The sequence below is a fragment of the Salvelinus alpinus genome, chromosome 5 (genome assembly GCF_045679555.1).
Source record: "Salvelinus alpinus chromosome 5, SLU_Salpinus.1, whole genome shotgun sequence".
Taxonomy (NCBI): Eukaryota; Metazoa; Chordata; class Actinopteri; order Salmoniformes; family Salmonidae; genus Salvelinus; species Salvelinus alpinus.
In genome coordinates, this window is record NC_092090.1 from 41,631,741 (window position 1) to 41,653,121 (window position 21,381).

Consider the following 21,381-nt stretch of genomic DNA (forward strand, 5'->3'; position numbering starts at 1 on the left):
CCTTTCGGCCACTGGCCCAATGGTAGGCTACCTGCCGCCCGTATGTACCACATGGATATTGTTGCAACATTTTGTGGGTGGAAGCTCACTCTTTCAAGTACCTCTTTAGAGGACATACCAAGAGAAATACTTCAAAAATACATTAAACATATGGAGTGGGTTTCATTTCACCCAAGTTAGACCTACGAAAGGTGTGTGAGTCAAGCTTAAATCCTGTGGAATGTAATGGAATATCCAGCGTTGATTAGATTCTAGTCACGTAATTTCATCATCAAACAACTAGGAGACTTGTGTCTCAGACTTCTGAGTCGGCTGTTTGAATCTCAACTCATTTCCTTTGATTTGACACAGATTGAAAATAACTGCTTCTGCATAGGAATTTCGACATGATAGCATAGAGCTGCATTAGCTGTCCATTTTTTTTTATGTACCTCTGCAGAGTAGGCCTATAGGAGCCATCTGGATTTACTGGAAAGGAATGAATGCCTGTAATTCCCGAAGCATTTAAATGGGAAACACACCCCTTGAGATGATGAGGCTTCGGAGGCAATAAAACCACTCCTACACACACAGTTTGCTGACATTTTGGTGGCCAGTCAATAATGAAAGAAAGCATAAAATGTATTATTTTTCCAGAGTAGCTGCCAATTTACAGCTGAGACACTGGAAAGCATGAAGCGTTATCAGGCGTTCATTATGGGGGCTGACAGTGGAGAGGTCCAACTGAGTTAGGGTGCCCATTTCCCTACTTCACTGGTGGATGCGCTTTATTTGGACTTTATTTATGAGCTCTGTCACACAAGCTGGAGATTTGTTCAATTTTTTTCTCTTCTCTCCCTCCCTCTCTTCCCTGCTGGACTGTGTGTTTAACTGGTTCCAGTGAGAGGCAGCTTTAAGCAGTGTGTTAAAGCATTATTGTTGTGGTTGGGCTCCCAGCTAGCATCATTGCTGAAGTGCTGAGGCTGAAGGTTCTTAGTGGCTCACTGAATGGGAAAATCCCCCGCAGGGCCATTTGTTCCTCTGTCCATCCATGAGCAGCCAAGTAGGAAGTGATGAAAGCCAATCATGGGACTGACAACAACATCTCATCTGGTTAATTGTCGGATGTGTAACATAACCTATTGGCATGTGATAAAGCCTGCTTTTGGTTGCAGTTATGACTGAGGAAATCAACTATTAGACTATTCTCTTTTTAGCTCCATTGTCGCTTTGTTGACCATCAGTGCATGGTCAGGGAATGAACATTAAGTGATGCATTTTATCCAAATAAGAATTTTCAAGGAAACAATTTCACTTTTGCTCTACTCACCTAATGTAATACTACAAGGGACAAAACATAGGCAACGTTTAATTTGAGAACACCAGTGGCTTGATGTCTAATTAAATAAGAGCAAATGAGTTTACAACCTCTGTCACTTAATTAGAGCAAGATACAGAGGCACAAAATGAATTAATATGTCGAGATTTAGAGAGGAGTCAATTAAAACTTTGGTTGGAGTGTGGGCTGACGATAACTACTCTTGTACAGAACTGTTTTGTCCCCTGTGACTGACTCTGTGTATTTTCATTTCATTTCAGGGCCTACGTTGGGAGGAGAAGAAGGAGGAAGAGAGAGAAGAAGAAGAAGGGGGTTGTGATGAGTAACTGCATAAAGCAAAACCAAAGGATCCGGTGAGGTTTAGGGTCCAAGTCCCCAGGCTAGTGAGTGAGCGGAGTGAAGCCACCGTCCAGGAAGGACCTCAGAGGAAGGTTTTCCCAGGATTATCTCTGGGTTGTGCCTCTCAGGGGACACAGGCACACGTGCAGGAAGGCCCAGAGGAAGGTCGGAGTAGCGTTGGTCAGCAGGCAGCAGGCATGTGGGAGGGACTAGGACTGCAGGTGTTCCTGATGTGCCTGGGCGCCGTGCTGTGCAGCGCTGTGGCCGCCTCGGCACCCCTGGAGCACAGCCACCGCCACCGCCTCTCCCTACACAGGCACCGGGAGAGGACGGGCAAAGAGGGACAGGTCCTACACCGTTCCAAGAGAGGCTGGGTCTGGAACCAGTTCTTTGTCATTGAGGAGTACACAGGGCCAGACCCAGTGTTAGTGGGCAGGGTAAGGTCACTGTTTTAAATTCTTAATCATCACCTTCCCACCTCTCTTTTCTCTCCCATTCTTTCCCACTCTCTATCTGTTGACTGCTGAATCAAAGTCACAAGGGGTTTTCATTACCACCGGAGACCTTGCAATATCCTCAATTTGTTACACAAAAGCAATCAGTGGCCCACTTGATTAAAGGTTATGAATTGGATTTCATTTTTAATATCAAAGCATCCCCCAAAGACACTGACATCTGGGAAACAGGCGATTTATGGGTCCACAGAAATGATGATTACAAATGGGGACCTAAATTTGCCTCTAATTCCAGCAGTGACAGAGATGGTACCTTGTTATTATTGGATTGGAATATCAATCATGACATCAATCAACAACAAAAACAGCATGCATGCAGAACAGGCTTCTATGAAGAATATTTCATAGAATACAATGAAAGTTGGTAGATAATGCAAAATTAAAATATCATTCGTATATGCGTTTGTGGGAATATAGTTCTACGTGTTTTGAATTGCAGAAATGAACCAATCAACTAAGTGACTAACGACCTGATAAGGTGACAGACCACTAATTGCAATGTTGCTGTGTTGCACCTAATGTTTATCATCAGAGTAAATATAGATTGATTCTCTGTGTTGAAACATATTGGTTTCAAGGCAGTTTTGCATAATCACATTTACATGATTGCCTGGGCTGAATGTGCTTCTCATTATCCATGTTCCTCCTAGTGATCACACTACATGTTGGAATGTAGTATTTTTAAATGGTTTTTAACATATTTTCCCCAAGTAATTTTGCTAAAATGTTCTGCTGTCCATTTGTTTTCAGCTCCACTCAGACGTTGACGCTGGAGATGGCAATTGCAAGTACATTCTCTCAGGGGAGGGTGCAGGCACCATTTTCGTCATTGATGACAAGACAGGCAACATCCATGCCACCAAGACACTGGACAGGGAAGAGCAGGCCCAGTACACCCTAACAGCCCAGGCTGTGGACAGGGCTACCAACAAGCCTCTGGAGCCTCCGTCTGAGTTCATAGTCAAGGTCCAGGACATCAATGACAACCCACCTGAGTTCCTACATGGACCATACTACGCCAGGGTGCCTGAAATGTCCAACGTCGGTGAGTCTGGCTGGGGAATGGACCGTGAAGGATTCCCTACCCTCTGTCTAATTCTCCCTTCCTCAGACTGTTTGCCAGTGAACAGCTTGTTTCCCATGCATTATTCAAAATTACTGAAATCTGACCAGGGGAGGCAAAGTTGGAAGTGTTCCTGTTGTTGTTGTGGCTTTGCAATTTCCCTCTTCCTTGTGAGTGTTTTGTGTGTGTGTGTGTGGGGGGGGGGGGGGGGGGGGGGGGATCACACCTTGTAATACAACATCCTTTATGCTGGCCTGTCACAGAGTAACAATCTGTTACCCTGTGATTCCACCCACTGACAACCCAAATGGTGCTTCTGGGGATCAGAATCTGCAGTCTAAACCAGCCCAGCTTCAAATATGTTCAGAAACCATTGTGATGGCAAATTCATTCCAAATACTGGTGAAACGGCTTTGTGTGAATCCCAAAACCATGAACACTTAAGGACATTATAACCATAGGAGGGATGCTGACTGCAACACCATTCCGGTTACGAAAAAGTGATTTCTAGAATGGCAAAAACTTCCAGCATCAGGAGCTACTATATAGCAGGAATTTCATTAGGGAAACATAGGATTGGCTTAAGCTAAATGCCATAATGATTTACAAATTGCAGGTCTACTATTATGTTGGGTGAATAAATGGTGTTGGAAATAATAACACCTGCTGTTCTTGTGTCCTCCAGGTACCTCAGTGATGCAGGTTACGGCCACAGATGCTGATGATCCCACCTACGGGAATAGTGCCAGACTAGTGTACAGCATTCTCCAGGGCCAGCCCTACTTCTCAGTGGAACCACAAACAGGTACCCAACCTCTCTGTCCCGCCTTGTTTCATATTCATCCAGATAGCATAACATTATATACAGTTGAAGTCGGAAGTTTACATACGCTTAGGTTGGAGTCATTAAAACTCGATTTTCCTCCACTCCACAAATTTCTTGTTAACAAATGATAGTTTTGGCAAGTCGGTTAGGACATCTACTTTGTGCATGACACAAGTAATTTTTCCAACAATTGTTTACAGACAGATTATTTCACTTATAATTCACTGTATCACAATTCCAGTGGGTCAGAAGATTACATACACTAAGTTGACTGTGCCTTTAAACAGCTTGGAAAATTCCAGAAAATGAGGTCGTGGCTTTAGAAGCTTCTGTTAGGCTAATTGACATAATTTGAGTCAATTGGAGGTGTACCTGTGGATGTATTTCAAGGCCTACCTTCAAACTCAGTGCCTCTTTGCTTGACATCATGGGAAAATCAAAAGGAAATCAGCCAAGACCTCAGAAAAAAATTGTAGACCTCCACAAGTCTGGTTCATCCTTGGGAGCAATTTCCAAACGCTTAGGTACCATGTTAATCTGTACAAACAATAGTATGCAAGTATAAACACCATGGGACCACGCAGCCGTCATACCACTCAGGAAGGAGACGCGTTCTGTCTCCTAGAGATGAACGTACTTTGGTGCGAAAAGTGCAAATCAATCCCAGAACAACAGCAAAGGACCTTGTGAAAATGCTGGAGGGAATAAGTACAAAAGTATCTATATCCACAGTAAAACGAGTCCTATATTGAGATAACCTGAAAGGCCACTCAGCAAGGAAGAAGCCACTGCTCCAAAACCGCCATAAAAAAGCCAGACTACGGTTTGCAACTGCACATGGGGACAAAGATCGTACTTTTTGAAGAAATGTCCTCTGGTCTGATGAAACAAAAATAGAACAGTTTGGCCATAATGACCATCGTTATGTTTGGAGGAAAAAGGGGGAGGCTTGCAAGCCGAAGAACAGCATCCCAACCTTGAAGCACGGGGTGGCAGCATCATGTTGTGGGGGTGCTTTGCTGCAGGATGGACTGGTGCACTTCACAACATAGATGGCATCATGAGGATGGAAAATTTTGTGGATATATTGAAGCAACATCTCAAGACATCAGTCAGGAAGTTAAAGCTTGGTCGCAAATGGCTCTTCCAAATGGACAATTACCCCAAGCATACTTCCAAACTTGTGGCAAAATGGCTTAAGGACAACAAAGTCAAGGTATTGGAGTGGCCATCACAAAGCCCTGACCTCAGTCTTACAGAACATTTGTGGGCAGAACTGAAAAAGCGTGTGCGAGCAAGGAGACCTAAAAATTTGACTCAGTTACACCAGCTCTGTCAGGAGGAATGGGCCAAAATTCACCCAACTTATTGTGGGAAGCTTGTGGAAGGCTACCCGAAACGTTTGACCCAAGTTAAACAATTTAAAGGCATTGCTACCAAATACTAATTGAGTGTATGTAGACTTCTGACCCACTGGGAATGTGATGAAAGAAATAAAAGCTGAAATAAATAATTCTCTCTACTATTACTCTGACATTTCACATTCTTAAAATGAAGTGGTGATCCCAACTGACCTAAGACAGGGAATTTTTACTTGGATTAAATGTCAGGAATTGTCAAAAACTGAGGTCAAATGTATTTGGCTAAGGTGTCTATATCTGCTAAGGTGTCTATATCTGTATATATATAATCTGTGTATATATATATATATAGATAGATAGATAGAAAAGTTTTGAGAATGACACAAATATTAAGTTAAGTTTGCTGCTTCAGTGTCTTTAGATATTTTTGTCAGATGTAACTATGGAGTACTGAAGTAATTTTACCAGCATTTCATACGTGTCAAACGCTTTTAATGACAAATACATGAAGTTGATGCAAAGAGTTAATATTTGCAGTGTTGACCCTTCTTTTTCAAGACCTCTGCAATCCGCCCTGGCATGCTGTCAATTAACTTCTGGGCCACATCCTGACTGATGGCAGCCCATTATTGCATAATCAATGCTTGGAGTTTGTCAGAATTTGTGGGTTTTTGTTTGTCCACCCGCCTCTTGAGGATTGACCACAAGTTCTCAATGGGATTAAGGTCTGGGGTGTTTCCTGGCCATGGACCCAAAATATCCATGTTTTGTTCCCCGAGCCACTTAGTTATCTCTTTTGCCTTATGGCAAGGTGCTCCATCATGCTGGAAAAGGCATTGTTCGTCACCAAACTGTTCCTGGATGGTTGAGAGAAGTTGCTCTCGGAGGATGTGTTGGTACCATTCTTTATTCATAGCTGTGTTCTTAGGCAAAATTGTGAGTGAGCCCACTCCCTTGGCTGAGAAGCAACCTCACACATGAATGGTCTCAGGATGCTTTACTGTTGGCATGACACAGGACTGATGGTAGCGCTCACCTTGTCTTCTCCGGACAAGCTTTTTTCCGGATGCCCCAAACAATCGGAGAAAATGACTTTACCCCAGTCCTCAGCAGTCCAATCCTTGTACCTTTTGCAGAATATCAGTCTGCCCCTAATGTTTTTTCTGGAGAGAAGTGGCTTCTTTGCTACCCTTCTTGACACCAGGCCATCCTCCAAAAGTCTTCGCCTCACTGTGCGTGCAGATGCACTCACACCTGCCTGCTGCCATTCCTGAGCAAGCTCTGTACTGGTGGTGCCCCGATCCCGCAGCTGAATCTACTTTAGAAGACGGTCCTGGCGCTTGCTGGACTTTCTTGGGCGCTTTGAAGCCTTCTTCACAACAATTGAACCACTCTCCTTGAAGTTCTTGATGATCCAATAAATGGTTGATTTAGGTGCAATCTTACTGGCAGCAATATCCTTGCCTGTGAAGCTCTTTTTGTGCAAAGCAATGATGACGGCACATGTTTCCGTGCAGGTAACCATGGTTGACAGAGGAAGAACAATGATTCCAAGCAATGATTCCTTTTGAAGCTTCCAGTCTGTTATTCAAACTCAATCAGCATGACAGAGTGATCTCCAGCCTTGTCCTCGTCAACACTCACACCTGTGTTAACGAGAGAATCACTGACATGATGTTAGCTGGTCTTTTTGTGGCAGGGCTGAAATGCAGTGGAATTTTTTGGGGGGATTCAGTTCATTTGCATGGCAAAGAGGGACTTTGCAATTAATTTCAGTTCATCTGATCACTCTTCATAACATTCTGGAGTATATGCAAATTGCCATCATACAAACTGAGGCAGCAGACTTTGTGAAAATTTATATTTGTGTAATTTTCAAAACTTTTGGCCACGACTGTATGTCTCATATCAAAACTGTCATGTATTTAAATGTATTTTATGATAATCTGTCAATTCTCAGATTTTGTAACCGTGCCAAGTAAGGAGCGTTGAGGATTAGCCCTGTCGTGCTTTGGGATTTCTCCAAGGCAAAGTCTGAGTGTACCTGTCCTTTGCCAAACAGAATTAACTCACGGCCAGATTAGGCAAGCAATATCCTGGTTGAACTCTACATTTCCTGGGAGCCAAAGTACCCCCAGCCAAACAGGGAGATCTCAGAGTGAGGGAGAGATCGGAGAGAGAAGATCCTGCTAATAAACCAAATCTGGATATTTCACTGGATCCTGTCCAATGCTCACATTTCTAATTTGTTTTTGGCTTATCTGCGTTTCATGCACAGGCTCATCTAAATATCACCAGAGAACAACCATCCCCATCATATTCTCCTGTGATGTGAGAAGCACCAGTTTCCTCACAGAAAAAATTAATAAATAAACAACTGGATTAAAAAAACAGTTCCTCACTGTTGTTCTGAGCATTGTTCTGCAGTTTCCAATGAAACAAGTCACTTCTTTTTCCCTTTTACATATCACACTAGTTACCCCAATATTAGAAAAGGAGCCTGATGAATGAGATGGCGATGGCACTTGTCACAATGTGATCTCACGTTTCAGTGATGACCCATCATGCCCTGCTCCTCCCAGTAGACCTTGCAGAGTAGTAGGCTGCTGAAAGGTCACAGGCAGGTCCCTCTTGAATTAAAGCCATTTTCCTCCTCTCCTGTCCCCAGGGATAATCCGGACAGCTCTGCCCAACATGGACAGGGAAGCGCGGCAGGAATATGACGTCGTCATACAAGCCAAGGACATGGGGGGACACATGGGGGGACTGTCAGGGACAACAGAAGTGAAAATCACCCTGACGGACGTCAACGACAACCCACCGAAGTTCCCTCAGAGTAAGTGAAGAGTCCTGTCTCTCTTTCTTTCACTTTTTCTGTGTTTTTTTTCCTTTTCTGTTTTCTTAAGCTGGCTGAGACCCTGAGATGGTCTCTCTTCCCGTCGTCACTGTCCCTCTCTGCTGAGGTACGTGCAGCATCATCCAAGAGGGACAGGTCTGCTTTTAGCCAGTCTAGCGCTCTCCCAGCTCCTCAAGCCTCAGCTGACATATTAGCACTGACACTTGAAAATATGGATCGCTGCTGGCCTCAGAGGCCATGCAACACACGGTTTATACAGGGTATAGATGTTAAGGGGAAATATTAAAACTTAATTATTAAACGGTTTCATTGCGCTCATAGGAGATGTGATGACAGCAAGTATCTTAAGCGCGATAAAGAGTTGTGAAATATTAACAGTGTTTGTGTCAGTATTTCTGTTCGACAGAGAGGGGGAATGGAGGGGAACTCTAAACCACGAGCTAAACACAGATTTATGTCTCATATAGTAGAAATGGCCTACATCAATTTCCCCCTACTTCTTGAGAGTAGAGCCTGAAGATTTGTCCCAGAGCGCCCACTCTTTCCCCTACTATCAGCACTGCGGCTCGGATGTAGCCCTGCTAACAGTGGCTCTTGGATGGAAAATGAGCTACGTATTTGGGGTAAACTAGTCCTGGGTGGGGTGAGAAAATTCTAAAACTAAGTCATTGGGCTGACTCAACCACGTGTAATAATGTCAACTATTTCCCAGATGATGAAAACTGGAACGTTGTTCAATAAGTAATGACATACTTTTTGAGATGACATACACATCAGTATTGTCATATTGTTCAGCCTATGATATTATGTTAATATTTATTTCCAGATCAGAGCCATTTTAGACTGGGAGGATTCAGTAACGTTCTCATGAAAATATCCCATAGTTTTCTATGTAGTCTGATTGAAGTAGCAGCCCTTCATATCATCAGGCCATTTTTAAAAGGCTCCTTCCCATGCCAGAGTTATTTTTAAATGCAGCTGAAGCGTTTGGCTCTGAACACTTCAATAGGTGGAGCAGATAGGGCGGAGAGGGCATATGGCCCTACTGCTCTGGCTCGGCCCCAGGTAGGTGTATGCACCCCTGTAGACACACACTCACGCATGCAAATACAAACAGAAAACACTGACTGCTCATTGGCTGTGGCCTTCAGGTGCTGGCCAGCTGACCTCCACAGTTATCTCTTGTGCTCTATTTATATCTCTCTCTCTCTCTCTCTCTCTCTCTCTCTCTCTCTCTCTCTCTCTCTGCACAGTAAAATACCACAAATGTGTTTTACAGCATTAAAAGTGAATGGAAACACCAGCTAACTCCAACTGTAAATCGCCATATTGGTATTGCTGCATCATCGTTTGGAAAGTTTAGGAATTCCTGAATTTACTGAGACCATGACCTCAGCGTGCATTAATGAGCATACTTTTCTGGTGTCAAACCATATATGAAAACATGATACACATTTTGAAAGCTGAGAAACAGCCCTTTCAAATGATATGACATGTGATAGGACCACATCAATGAAATGGTAATCAGTCAAGAAAAAACACCTGTGACAATGTGTATCTTATATGCTTTTTTCCCCAAACAACTGTCATTGTTTGGGGAATCCAAGATGGCGTAGCAGTCGGACGTGTCTTTGTCATGTCCTGTCCCGTGTAAATAGTCTTCGTATTTTTCGTGTACATTTCGTATATATTTTAATTTCACTTTCCATCTAGGAACTGAATATACATTCCTACATTCCGCCTCACCCAATGTGGTACGGACCTGCTATTTTTTTATACTTTAGAACCGTAACCCCAATCAGAAGCTAGCCAGATAACTAGCTACTAGCTAGTAGTCAGTTAGCCACTGCTGCGGTCTTCACCCTCAACTCGGACACAGCCAGCTTCAATACCGGGCCAATACCTGCCAGTCTGCAAGCGCGATATCAACCCAGAGCATATAGGACTGCTTTTTCTCTACCACATCACCGGATTCCTGACGCAAGCTCTGGACAATTACACCGTATCATCACAGCTAGCTAGCTGCAACCGAGTGGCTACTACTGGCTAACACCTCTGTCCCGAAGCAAGCACCAGTTAGCCTTGAGCTAGCCTCGAGCTAGGCCCATCTGCCGGCTAGCTGAAGAGGTCTACCAGCGAATTCTTGGGCTACAATACCAGCTACAAGCTAATTTAGCCATTTTTTTGCCGCTGCTAGTAGCTTTTACCTTCTGCACAGACACCCGCCCTGTTATTAGCCTGGATATTACTCACCAATTTACCAGCATCGGACTGTCTCTCGACAACAACGCCGGATTCCTGCCGTAATCCCTGAGCCACTACTTCTGATCCTCACAGCTAGCTTGCAGCTAGCGCTGCTAGCGCCACTGCCACGAAGCTAGCACCAGTTAGCAAACACAATTCTACAACTCACAACCTCTCTTTCGCCATCGCCATCTGGCTTGGATTCTCTGTCGACACGACCACGTCTGAGCAGACCCCCTCCGTCTGAGCAGACCACCCCCCGGGCTACTAACTTTAAACGCCGCGTGCTAGCTTAGTGGAGGCCTCCCTGCTCCATCTACGGCTGCCCCCTGGACACTATGATCACTTGGCTACATAGCTGATGCATGCTTGACTGTCCATTAATTCACGGTACTCCATTCTGTTTATTTACGTTTTATCTGTCTGCTCTGTGCTTTAACTCAGGATCTGTGTGTAGTTAATCCGACCCTCTCTGCCTAGTCGTCGCCATTTTTACCTGTTGTTGCTGTGTTAGACTAGCACCCTGTTATTGCTGCTGTTATCTTACCTGTTGTTTTAGCTAGCTCTCCCAATCAAGACCTGCAATCACTTTATGCCTTATTGTATGTCTCTCTCAAATATCAATATGCCTTGCATACTGTTGTTCAGGCTAGTTATCATTATCATTGTTTTGGTTTGCAATGGACCCTGTAGTTCCACTCTCCGTACCTCTGATACCTCCTTGGTCCCACCCCCCACACATGCGGTGACCTCACCCATTGAGACCAGCATGTCCAGAGATACAACCTCTCTTATCATCACCCAGTGCCTGGGCTTGCCTCCGCTGTACCCACGCCCCACCATACCCCTGTCTGCACATTATGCCCAGAATCTATTCTACCACGCCCATAAATCTGCTCCTTTTATTCTTTGTCCCCAACGCTCTAGGCGACCAGTTTTGATAGCCTTTAGCCGCACCCTCATCCTACTACTCCTCTGTTCCTCGGGTGATGTGGAGGTAAACCCAGGCCCTGCATGTCCCCAGTCACCCTCATTTGTTGACTTCTGTGATCGAAAAAGCCTTGGCCTCATGCATGTCAACATCAGAAGCCTCCTCCCTAAGTTTGCCTTACTCACCGCGTTAGCACACTCTGCCAACCCTGATGTCCTTGCCGTGTCCGAATCCTGGCTTAGGAAGGCCACCAAAAATTCTGAGATTTCCATACCCAACTATAACACTTTCCGTCAAGATAGAACTGCCAAAGGGGGAGGAGTTGCAATCTACTGCAGAGATAGCCTGCAAAGTTCTGTCATACTTTCCAGGTCTATGCCCAAACAGTTCGAACTTCTAATTTTAAAAATTAATCTCTCCAGAAATAAGTCTCTCACTGTTGCCGCCTGCTACCGACCCCCCTCAGCTCCCAGCTGTGCCCTGGACACCATCTGTGAATTGATCGCTCCCCATCTAGCTTCAGAGTTTGTTCTGTTAGGTGACCTAAACTGGGATATGCTTAACACCCCGGCAGTCCTACAATCCAAGCTTGATGCCCTCAATCTCACACAAATCATCAAGGAACCCACCAGGTACAACCCTAAATCCGTAAACATGGGCACCCTAATAGACATTATCCTGACCAACCTGCCCTCCAAATACACCTCTGCTGTCTTCAATCAAGATCTCAGCGATCACTGCCTCATTGCCTGTATCCGCCACGGGTCCGCGGTCAAACGACCACCCCTCATCACTGTCAAACGCTCCCTAAAACACTTCTGCGAGCAGGCCTTTCTAATCGACCTGGCCCGGGTACCCTGGAAGGATATTGACCTCATCCCGTCAGTTGAGGATGCCTGGTCATTCTTTAAATGTTACTTCCTCACCATATTAGACAAGCATGCTCCGTTCAAAAAATGCAGAACCAAGAACAGATATAGCCCTTGGTTCACTCCAGACCTGACTGCCCTCGACCAGCACAAAAACATCCTGTGGCGAACTGCAATAGCATCGAAGAGCCCCCGCGATATGCAACTGTTCAGGGAAGTCAGGAACCAATACACGCAGTCAGTCAGGAAAGCAAAGGCCAGCTTTTTCAAGCAGAGATTTGCATCCTGTAGCTCTAACTCCAAAAAGTTCTGGGATACTGTAAAGTCCATGGAGAACAAGAGCACCTCCTCCCAGCTGCCCACTGCACTGAGGCTAGGTAACACGGTCACCACCGATAAATCCGTGATAATCGAAGACTTCAACAAGCATTTCTCAATGGCTGGCCATGCCTTCCTCCTGGCGACTCCAACCTTGGCCAACAGCCCCGCCCCCTCCGCTGCTACTCGCCCAAGCCTCCCCAGCTTCTCCTTTACCCAAATCCAGATAGCAGATGTTCTGAAAGAGCTGGAAAACCTGGACCCATACAAATCAGCTGGGCTTGACAATCTGGACCCCCTATTTCTGAAACTGTCCGCCGCCATTGTCGCACCCCCTATCACCAGCCTGTTCAACCTCTCCTTCGTATCATCTGAGATCCCCAAGGATTGGAAAGCTGCCGCGGTCATCCCCCTCTTCAAAGGGGGAGACACCCTGGACCCAAACTGTTACAGACCTATATCCATCCTGCCCTGCCTATCTAAGGTCTTCGAAAGCCAAGTCAACAAACAGATCACTGACCATCTCGAATCCCACCGTACCTTCTCCGCTGTGCAATCCGGTTTCCGAGCCGGTCATGGGTGCACCTCAGCCACGCTCAAGGTACTAAACGATATCATAACCGCCATCGATAAAAGACATTACTGTGCAGCCGTCTTCATCGACCTGGCCAAGGCTTTCGACTCTGTCAATCACCATATTCTTATCGGCAGACTCAGTAGCCTCGGTTTTTCTAATGACTGCCTTGCCTGGTTCACCAACTACTTTGCAGACAGAGTTCAGTGTGTCAAATCGGAGGGCATGTTGTCCGGTCCTCTGGCAGTCTCTATGGGGGTACCACAGGGTTCAATTCTCGGGCCGACTCTTTTCTCTGTATACATCAATGATGTTGCTCTTGCTGCGGGCGATTCCCTGATCCACCTCTACGCAGACGACACCATTCTATATACTTCCGGCCCTTCCTTGGACACTGTGCTATCTAACCTCCAAACGAGCTTCAATGCCATACAACACTCCTTCCGTGGCCTCCAACTGCTCTTAAACGCTAGTAAAAACAAATGCATGCTTTTCAACCGTTCGCTGCCTGCACCCGCACGCCCGACTAGCATCACCACCCTGGACGGTTCCGACCTAGAATATGTGGACATCTATAAGTACCTAGGTGTCTGGCTAGACTGCAAACTCTCCTTCCAGACTCATATCAAACATCTCCAGTCCAAAATCAAAGCAAGAATCGGCTTTCTATTCCGCAACAAAGCCTCCTTCACTCACGCCGCCAAACTTACCCTAGTAAAACTGACTATCCTACCGATCCTCGACTTCGGCGATGTCATCTACAAAATAGCTTCCAATACTCTACTCAGCAAACTGGATGCAGTTTATCACAGTGCCATTCGTTTTGTTACTAAAGCACCTTATACGACCCACCACTGCGACCTGTATGCCCTAGTCGGCTGGCCCTCGCTACATGTTCGTCGTCAGACCCACTGGCTCCAGGTCATCTACAAGGCTATGCTAGGTAAAGTGCCGCCTTATCTCAGTTCACTGGTCACGATGGCTACACCCACCCGCAACACGCGCTCCAGCAGGTGTATCTCACTGATCATCCCTAAAGCCAAAACCTCATTTGGACGCCTTTCCTTCCAGTTCTCTGCTGCCTGCGACTGGAACGAATTGCAAAAATCTCTGAAGTTGGAGACTTTTATCTCCCTCAACAACTTTAAAAATCTGCTATCCGAGCAGCTAACCGATCGCTGCAGCTGTACATAGTCCATCTGTAAACTACCCACCCAATTTACCTACCTCACCCCCCATACTGCTTTTATTTATTTACTTTTCTGCTCTTTTGCACACCAGTATCTCTTCTTGCACATGATCATCTGATGATTTATCACTCCAGTGTTAATCTGCTAAATTGTAATTATTCGATTTATTGCCTACCTCATGCCTTTTGCACACATTGTATATAGATTCTCTTTTTTTTTCTACCATGTTATTGACTTGTTTATTGTTTACTCCATGTGTAACTCTGTGTTGTCTGTTCACACTGCTATGCTTTATCTTGGCCAGGTCGCAGTTGCAAATGAGAACTTGTTCTCAACTAGCCTACCTGGTTAAATAAAGGTGAAAAAAAAAATGAAAAAAAATAAAAAAATTGAAGATAGAGAAAAACTTTGAGCATATTTAGTCGTTCTTATATTTTGTAAAGATAGATTATCTGAAATCAGAATAGTAATATATTTTACTGTGAATGAGTTACATCCGTTTTCGTGACTAGTAGTATTTTTATTTTACGGAGCTGTGAGGGGAACGGCACCTCCGTACCTTCAGGCTCTGATCAGGCCCTACACCCAAACAAGGGCACTGCGTTCATCCACCTCTGGCCTGCTCGCCTCCCTACCTCTGAGGAAGTACAGTTCCCGCTCAGCCCAGTCAAAACTGTTCGCTGCTCTGGCACCCCAATGGTGGAACAAACTCCCTCACGACGCCAGGTCAGCGGAGTCAATCACCACCTTCCGGAGACACCTGAAACCCCACCTCTTTAAGGAATACCTAGGAGAGGAGAAAGTAATCCTTCTAACCCCCCCCCCCCCCCTTAAAAGAGTTAGATGCACTATTGTAAAGTGGTTGTTCCACTGGATATCATAAGGTGAATGCACCAATTTGTAAGTCGCTCTGGATAAGAGCGTCTGCTAAATGACTTAAATGTAAAGCTAAATGACTTAAATGTAAATGTAAATGTAATTTTTCTAGAATTCTATGGAATGTTCTATGACCCGACATTTTCTTATCTGGATAGTATTTTAAATACATACAGTGAGCTCCACAAGTATTGGGACAGTGAAAATGTTTTTGTTGTTTTGACTCTGTACTCCAGCACTTTGTATTTTGACTGGTCCATTGTGACAAAGCTCTTAAAAGAAAAGGAGAAAAAAACAAGAATGGTCTCTACCTACGTGTGTATTTAACCTACTGTTTTTACCAAACAAATGTCAATCATAATAAGTGTTATGAACAAAACATTTTCTCTGTCCCAATAGTTTTGGAGCTCACTGTATATGCACCAAAACATATTACAAATGGCATTTAGTCTTACATTTGATAAGGAAAGACATACACAATATAATATTTAAAAAAAAACATTATTGAAAGAATAAGGTTAGGGGGAATGCATTGTCTCAATCAACCCTAAAAACAAAGTGCAAGTTACATCATGCTATCATAACCAGAACATTATATATATATATATATAACATTAATCTCAGTGATATAGATAGGCATCTCAGTGTTAGAGGCATCACTACAGACCCTGGTTCAATCCCAGGCTGTATCACAACCGGCCATGATTGGGAGTACCATAGGGCGGCGCACAATTGGTCCAGCATCGCCCGGGTTAGGGGAGGGTTTGCCCAGGGTTATTGTAAAATCATAATTTGTTCTTAACTGAATTGCCTTGTTAAATAAAGGTTAAATAAAACATGTATATTGTCATCAAAATTTTTACTGGAATTATAAAATGTTTCAAGAATAAGGCATATAATAACAATAATTGCCTTTCACAACTTCAATTTATTCTAACATACATTCCCCAAGCATATATCCTAATACAGGAATAGAAGGGGATTGACCAGTGACAATCTGAGCTACTTGGTGAAGACTAGGAGCCTCTTTACTAGTACCTAGCTATGTACTGTATAGTCGGTGCATGTATCTAACTATATACAGCTGCCCCCACGGTGACAAGGATAGGCAGGGGCTCATTTAAAACAAGATTACATGAATGCAGTGGAAAGTTGGGTGAATGCTATTCTGTACCTCGGAGTAAATCAAAGCAGGCATCAGGCATCGACTACAAGTGTGAATTATTTTTTATTTTTTTTGTAACAGTTTCTATTGTTTCTCCCCCCACAGGTGTATACGCCATGTCCGTTTCAGAGGACAAGGTTTCGGGTGAGGAGGTAGGCCGTCTGAAGGCTAAAGATCCAGATCTGGGGGAGAATGGACTTGTGTCATATCGCTTCATCGAGGGCGATGGGATGACTGTGTTTGAGATTACCACCGATACTGACACCCGGGAGGGTGTTATCAAACTGAGAAAGGTGAGAAGGGCCTGAAGGGGATTTACTATTCCATAACAATGATGGAGGAATGAAAGGAATGTGTGAGACAGTGTATAGAGTCACCTGCATTGAATCACCTTTTTGTTACTGCCCTTTCACTAACATTCTGAGGACTAAAATGATAGCCTCAATACTTGACATTACTTGATACACCTGTGTGTGCCTGTGCGTGTTTGAATACGTAAAGGTGGCTATATGCAATTTCTGTGTGGTAGAGAGAGAAAGGGAGGGAAAAATAGAAAGAGAGCGTGTGCCTGTGTGTGAGACTGAAGCACACACTGAGCAAGAGAGAGAGAGAGAGAGAGAGAGAGAGAGAGAGAGAGAGAGAGAGAGAGAGAGAGAGAGAGAGAGAGAGAGAGAGAGAGTGAGTGATTTTTCACCGTTCCACTCTGTGATTGCAATGACACCGCCTCAGTTTCTTATTACGAGCATTGACTTTCATGGTTGGTTCTCTGGGAGAGGAATCTCATCTATGCAGTCTGACTGTGGGTCGGCTGCTAGCGTGGCGCTGCAGCTCTGCTGTGCTCCAGGGCTGGGATTATGCCGACGTTTACCAACCTGGGGAGGTCAGCCCTGCACTTCACCGCGCCTGGGCTGCCTCTGGGTGATCACTGGCACCATTGCGCCTGGAGCTGCCTGCCTGCCATGGTTAGGCTTAGCCGGGCCTCCAGAGGAGAGAGAGAGAGGCCCTGCTTCCCTCCCTAGTCCCTACGCAGCAGGAGCAGCAGCCTAGACGGAACATTGCCACCTGGTGGTGCTTTATTATTTAAAATCCCTCAACTGTCTTTCACAGCACAGGCTCCCTCACACTCAGAGATCAGCAGCAATCTCACTCCTCTCTACTCCTCTCCAAAAATAACACAACTCTGAGAGAGGGAGGCCTTTGCATGCGTGTCTGAGAAGTAATCATATTTTCTCAAGGGTTTACTCAAGCTGGGTAATTTTGTCAGTTCAGTGGAGTGTGAGTACCAGTGTGCAGTCTATGTGCTGAAAAATGGTGCTGTTCTATTAATGCCTGAGGATTATACCAGGTAAGCCACGACAGCGGCCATTGAAATGTGGAAAACGGCCATGTAAACAACTCCCTCTATGGCCGGATGAACCCAAGTGGGATCAGACATCGCTGCTCAGTGCAGATCCCCTTCATTTCCATAACAGAGAGGTGCACCAATCATAATAAGTCTTATGAACACCGGATAATAGAAACTGTAGCTGGGGAAAGTGGAAGAATTGAATCAGGGGAAACAATGGCTTGACGCTGAGTAGAGAGGGTGGTGGTGGGTGGGTTGTAATTCTTAACAGTGTTTGACTATCACAAATACCAGGACCCAGGTCCCAAATGAGAGCATTCTGCCTGCTGATTAGGCTGGGTGTGGTGTGTGTGGGGGGAGGGGGGGGGGGGGGACGACAATACAGCGTGCCGACAACAATCAGTTTGATGCAGCCCTGCTCTTCTCAATAACATAATGCCTCCACTATACACCTCTCGGGAAATCATCACCTTTTGCTCTTCAAAGCATGTTGAAAATTAAAGTCGAAATTACTGTCGGAATTGCCAGAGTTTTAATCAAGTATTCTGTTTCAACTGCGGGCTACCAGGCGCAGGCTGAATGCTAAGAGGAAGTCTGGCATTATTGTGAATATTATCTACCGCTGATTAGTTTCAGCCAGCAAATTATTAAGTGCCAAAATAAAAGAACCAAGAGAGAGAGAAAGAGAGAGGGGGAGAGATTGAGAGGACGGAGGAAGGGAGACTGAAAGAAAAGGAGAGAGGAGGGAGAAAGAGAGAGAGGGAGACAGAGAGAGATAGAGGGGGAGGAAAAGAGTGAGACAGAGAAGACCACTGCTTCAGGAGACAACGTCAGTGAGGAACATTCACCGACCTGTTAAAGGAAAGAACTGGGTCATGACTGTTCCCACCGTTGGCAGCTTCATTAAAGACATGCAAAAAATACTGAAGGATGAACAAAAAACTGAGATAGGAAAACAACTTCAAATCAATCACCATACAGGCAGAGAGATAAAGTGTGTGTGTGTGTGTGTGTGTGTGTGTGTGTGTGTGTGTGTGTGTGTGTGTGTGTGTGTGTGTGTGTGTGTGTGTGTGTGTGTGTGTGTGTGTGTGTGTGTGTGTGTGTGTGCATCCTGGTATGCTGCCCCCTCAACTCCGGTCGGTACTTTAAAGTCTCACTTGGTAGTTTGCGGGAGTGATGGCTGCCGGGTGAGACAGGGTAATAAGAAAACAGGTGGATGTGTGAAAGCAGTAGGAGGCAGGGTGTAGAGGGATGAGGGTTGTTCACACTAAATGGCCATTAACTATATTTGAGCATAATTGATTTGGGAGTGTCTTTCCAATGTCTTGCAATTAAATGAACTGGTGGTGATTGAGGCTATGACTTAGATACGCCATTGAACTGAAATAAGGGCCATCTTACGTATAAGGACTGAGCAAAGAATGTCTTTGTGTTGTCTCGTGCTGACGTTGACCACAACCACTGTCTTATTTTACAACAGCACCCTCTAGCTAGCATCTCAACTTCATACTGATATTTGATTTGACACTCTTAGAAAAAAGGCATCCAAATGGGTTCTTCGACTGTCCCCAAAGAAGAACCCTTTTTGGTTCCAGTTAGAACCCTTTTTGGTTTCAGGTAGAACCCTTTTGCAGTAGAAAGGGTTCTACATGGAACCCAAAAGGGTTCTACCTGGAACCACAATTGTTCTACCTGCAACCAAAAAGGATTCTTCAAAGGGTTCTCCTATGGGGACAACTGAAGAACCCTCTAAGGTTCTAGATAGCAGTGTACAGCTACAATAACTCATTTTTACGATGCAGTAATTGTATTATAGAAAGAACTACATTGAGACAACCTTCTCCTTATTGGCCCATGATTTTAATGATCATATAGTTTAAATGTATTATTACTAAATCCACACTGCTCCCTCTTTCCAGCCTGTGGACTTTGAGACTAAGAGGGCATACACCCTGAGAGTAGAGGCATCCAACACACACTTGGACCCCCGTTTCATCGCCTGGGGCCCCTACAAAGACACAGCCACGGTTAAGGTTATGGTGGAGGACGCAGACGAGCCGCCTGCTTTCATGGCAACTAGCTACAGCTTCGAGGTGGAGGAGAATGCCCCTGATGGGACCGTGGTGGGCCGTGTACACGCTAAAGACACAGACGTGGCCAACAACCCTGTCAGGTAGGCTACTTGTAACACTCTCGCTCACTTTCTTTGTTACTCATTTGTGTTTGTTTTTAGCGCCGCTGTCTGATTATCAACCACACCCAGTCTCATAGTGTTATAAAACATCCTCTCTGTTTTAAAATGACAATTTTATGTTGATACGTAGATGATTTCAGTTTCAAAGGCCTCATCTCGTCACCAGAAAATACTGCAGGGCCCTACTCAATCAGTAAACAAAATAAATATCCTATATTATTTCCTGCTCTGCGGGAACAAATATTTAAATGAATATGCCGTTTCTTTGTTCAAACTATAAACATTGTTCCATCGAATACATTAATCCAAACAATGCAAAACATGTTCCTACAGCACAAGAAGAATTGGGCTTTTGTTTTATCTAAGGAACCAGGCCCGAGTTAAATACGTGTTTACTTATCACTACTGTTCACTGCAGGTACATGATTCCCCGCTACACGGACGTGGAGCAGTTCTTCAGTGTCGGCCCGGAGGATGGCATCATCAAGACCACCAGACCGCTGGACCGGGAGACACTACCCTGGCACAACATCTCTGTCAGCGCCACTGAGATTGGTACGCCACCCTCCACCATCCACCTCGGGTTTCAAATTAGAGAGTAGCTGTGAATACCAGAGACGCCATGCCTCCCAATCCAGGAAATGTTGTGTTCCCCCCCGGGCTCTTATGTCGTCCTAGAGTCGCCACCCCTCAAGATGTTTTTAGAGAAGATTACCACAAAGTGCCTTTCAAAAAGTGAAATGAGTAGCTAGAGACTACTGCAAAACATCCACATCCCCCAAATCAGGAATAAACATCTTTAAGTTACTATTCTCTGTCTGTGTGATTCTACTCCACATTATTATGTCTGGTTTTTAAGTATATCCGTCTCAAATATTTCCATCTCTCCTATCAGGGATAATTTGATGCATCAAAAATGTATGTCTGGAACTTTAGAGATCAAGCAGTTCTGTTGTATTATGCACGACACTTGTCTGACAGCATCATTTCCAAGCATTCAACAACCTACATCATTTCTTATACAATAAATAGGGTCATACTGTGCTGTCTTCTCATTGTGTTTGCAGTGAATTTCAGAGGGAGCTGGTTTTGTGTTTCTAACAAGCCAAATCCCATGAATGCGCACTGAATCACTAACTTGTTTGTTATTCATTTTTGTCATTCTGCACAGGGGGACATCACCAAGATACAAAAGTACGTGTCAACATCAAAGTCAAAGATGTGAATGACAACGCCCCTGAGTTTGCCACACAGAACGAAATCCTTGTGTGTGAAAATGTCTCCCCTGGCAAAGTAAGTCTAATCATTTACAATGTATATTGTACTTTTTCCCAAGTCACATTTAGAAAAGACAGATCTTTATGCATACTAGTAACCATCATGTGCAGAAAATATA

At 44.6% G+C, this 21,381-nt stretch overlaps 1 protein-coding gene across 1 annotated transcript in view; it reads left to right on the forward strand.

Annotated features, from left to right (window-relative positions):
* LOC139576196 (cadherin-11-like) overlaps positions 1-21,381 on the forward strand; it is a 70,010-nt gene that overhangs the window by 43,840 nt on the left and 4,789 nt on the right. The window contains exons 2-9 of the mRNA XM_071401960.1: positions 1,579-2,094; positions 2,923-3,217; positions 3,921-4,040; positions 8,091-8,258; positions 16,552-16,739; positions 19,711-19,964; positions 20,404-20,540; positions 21,157-21,278. Of these exons, the coding sequence (XP_071258061.1) occupies positions 1,855-2,094; positions 2,923-3,217; positions 3,921-4,040; positions 8,091-8,258; positions 16,552-16,739; positions 19,711-19,964; positions 20,404-20,540; positions 21,157-21,278 (1,524 nt within the window). The 5' untranslated portion in view covers positions 1,579-1,854. The remainder of the gene's footprint in view (positions 1-1,578; positions 2,095-2,922; positions 3,218-3,920; positions 4,041-8,090; positions 8,259-16,551; positions 16,740-19,710; positions 19,965-20,403; positions 20,541-21,156; positions 21,279-21,381) is intronic.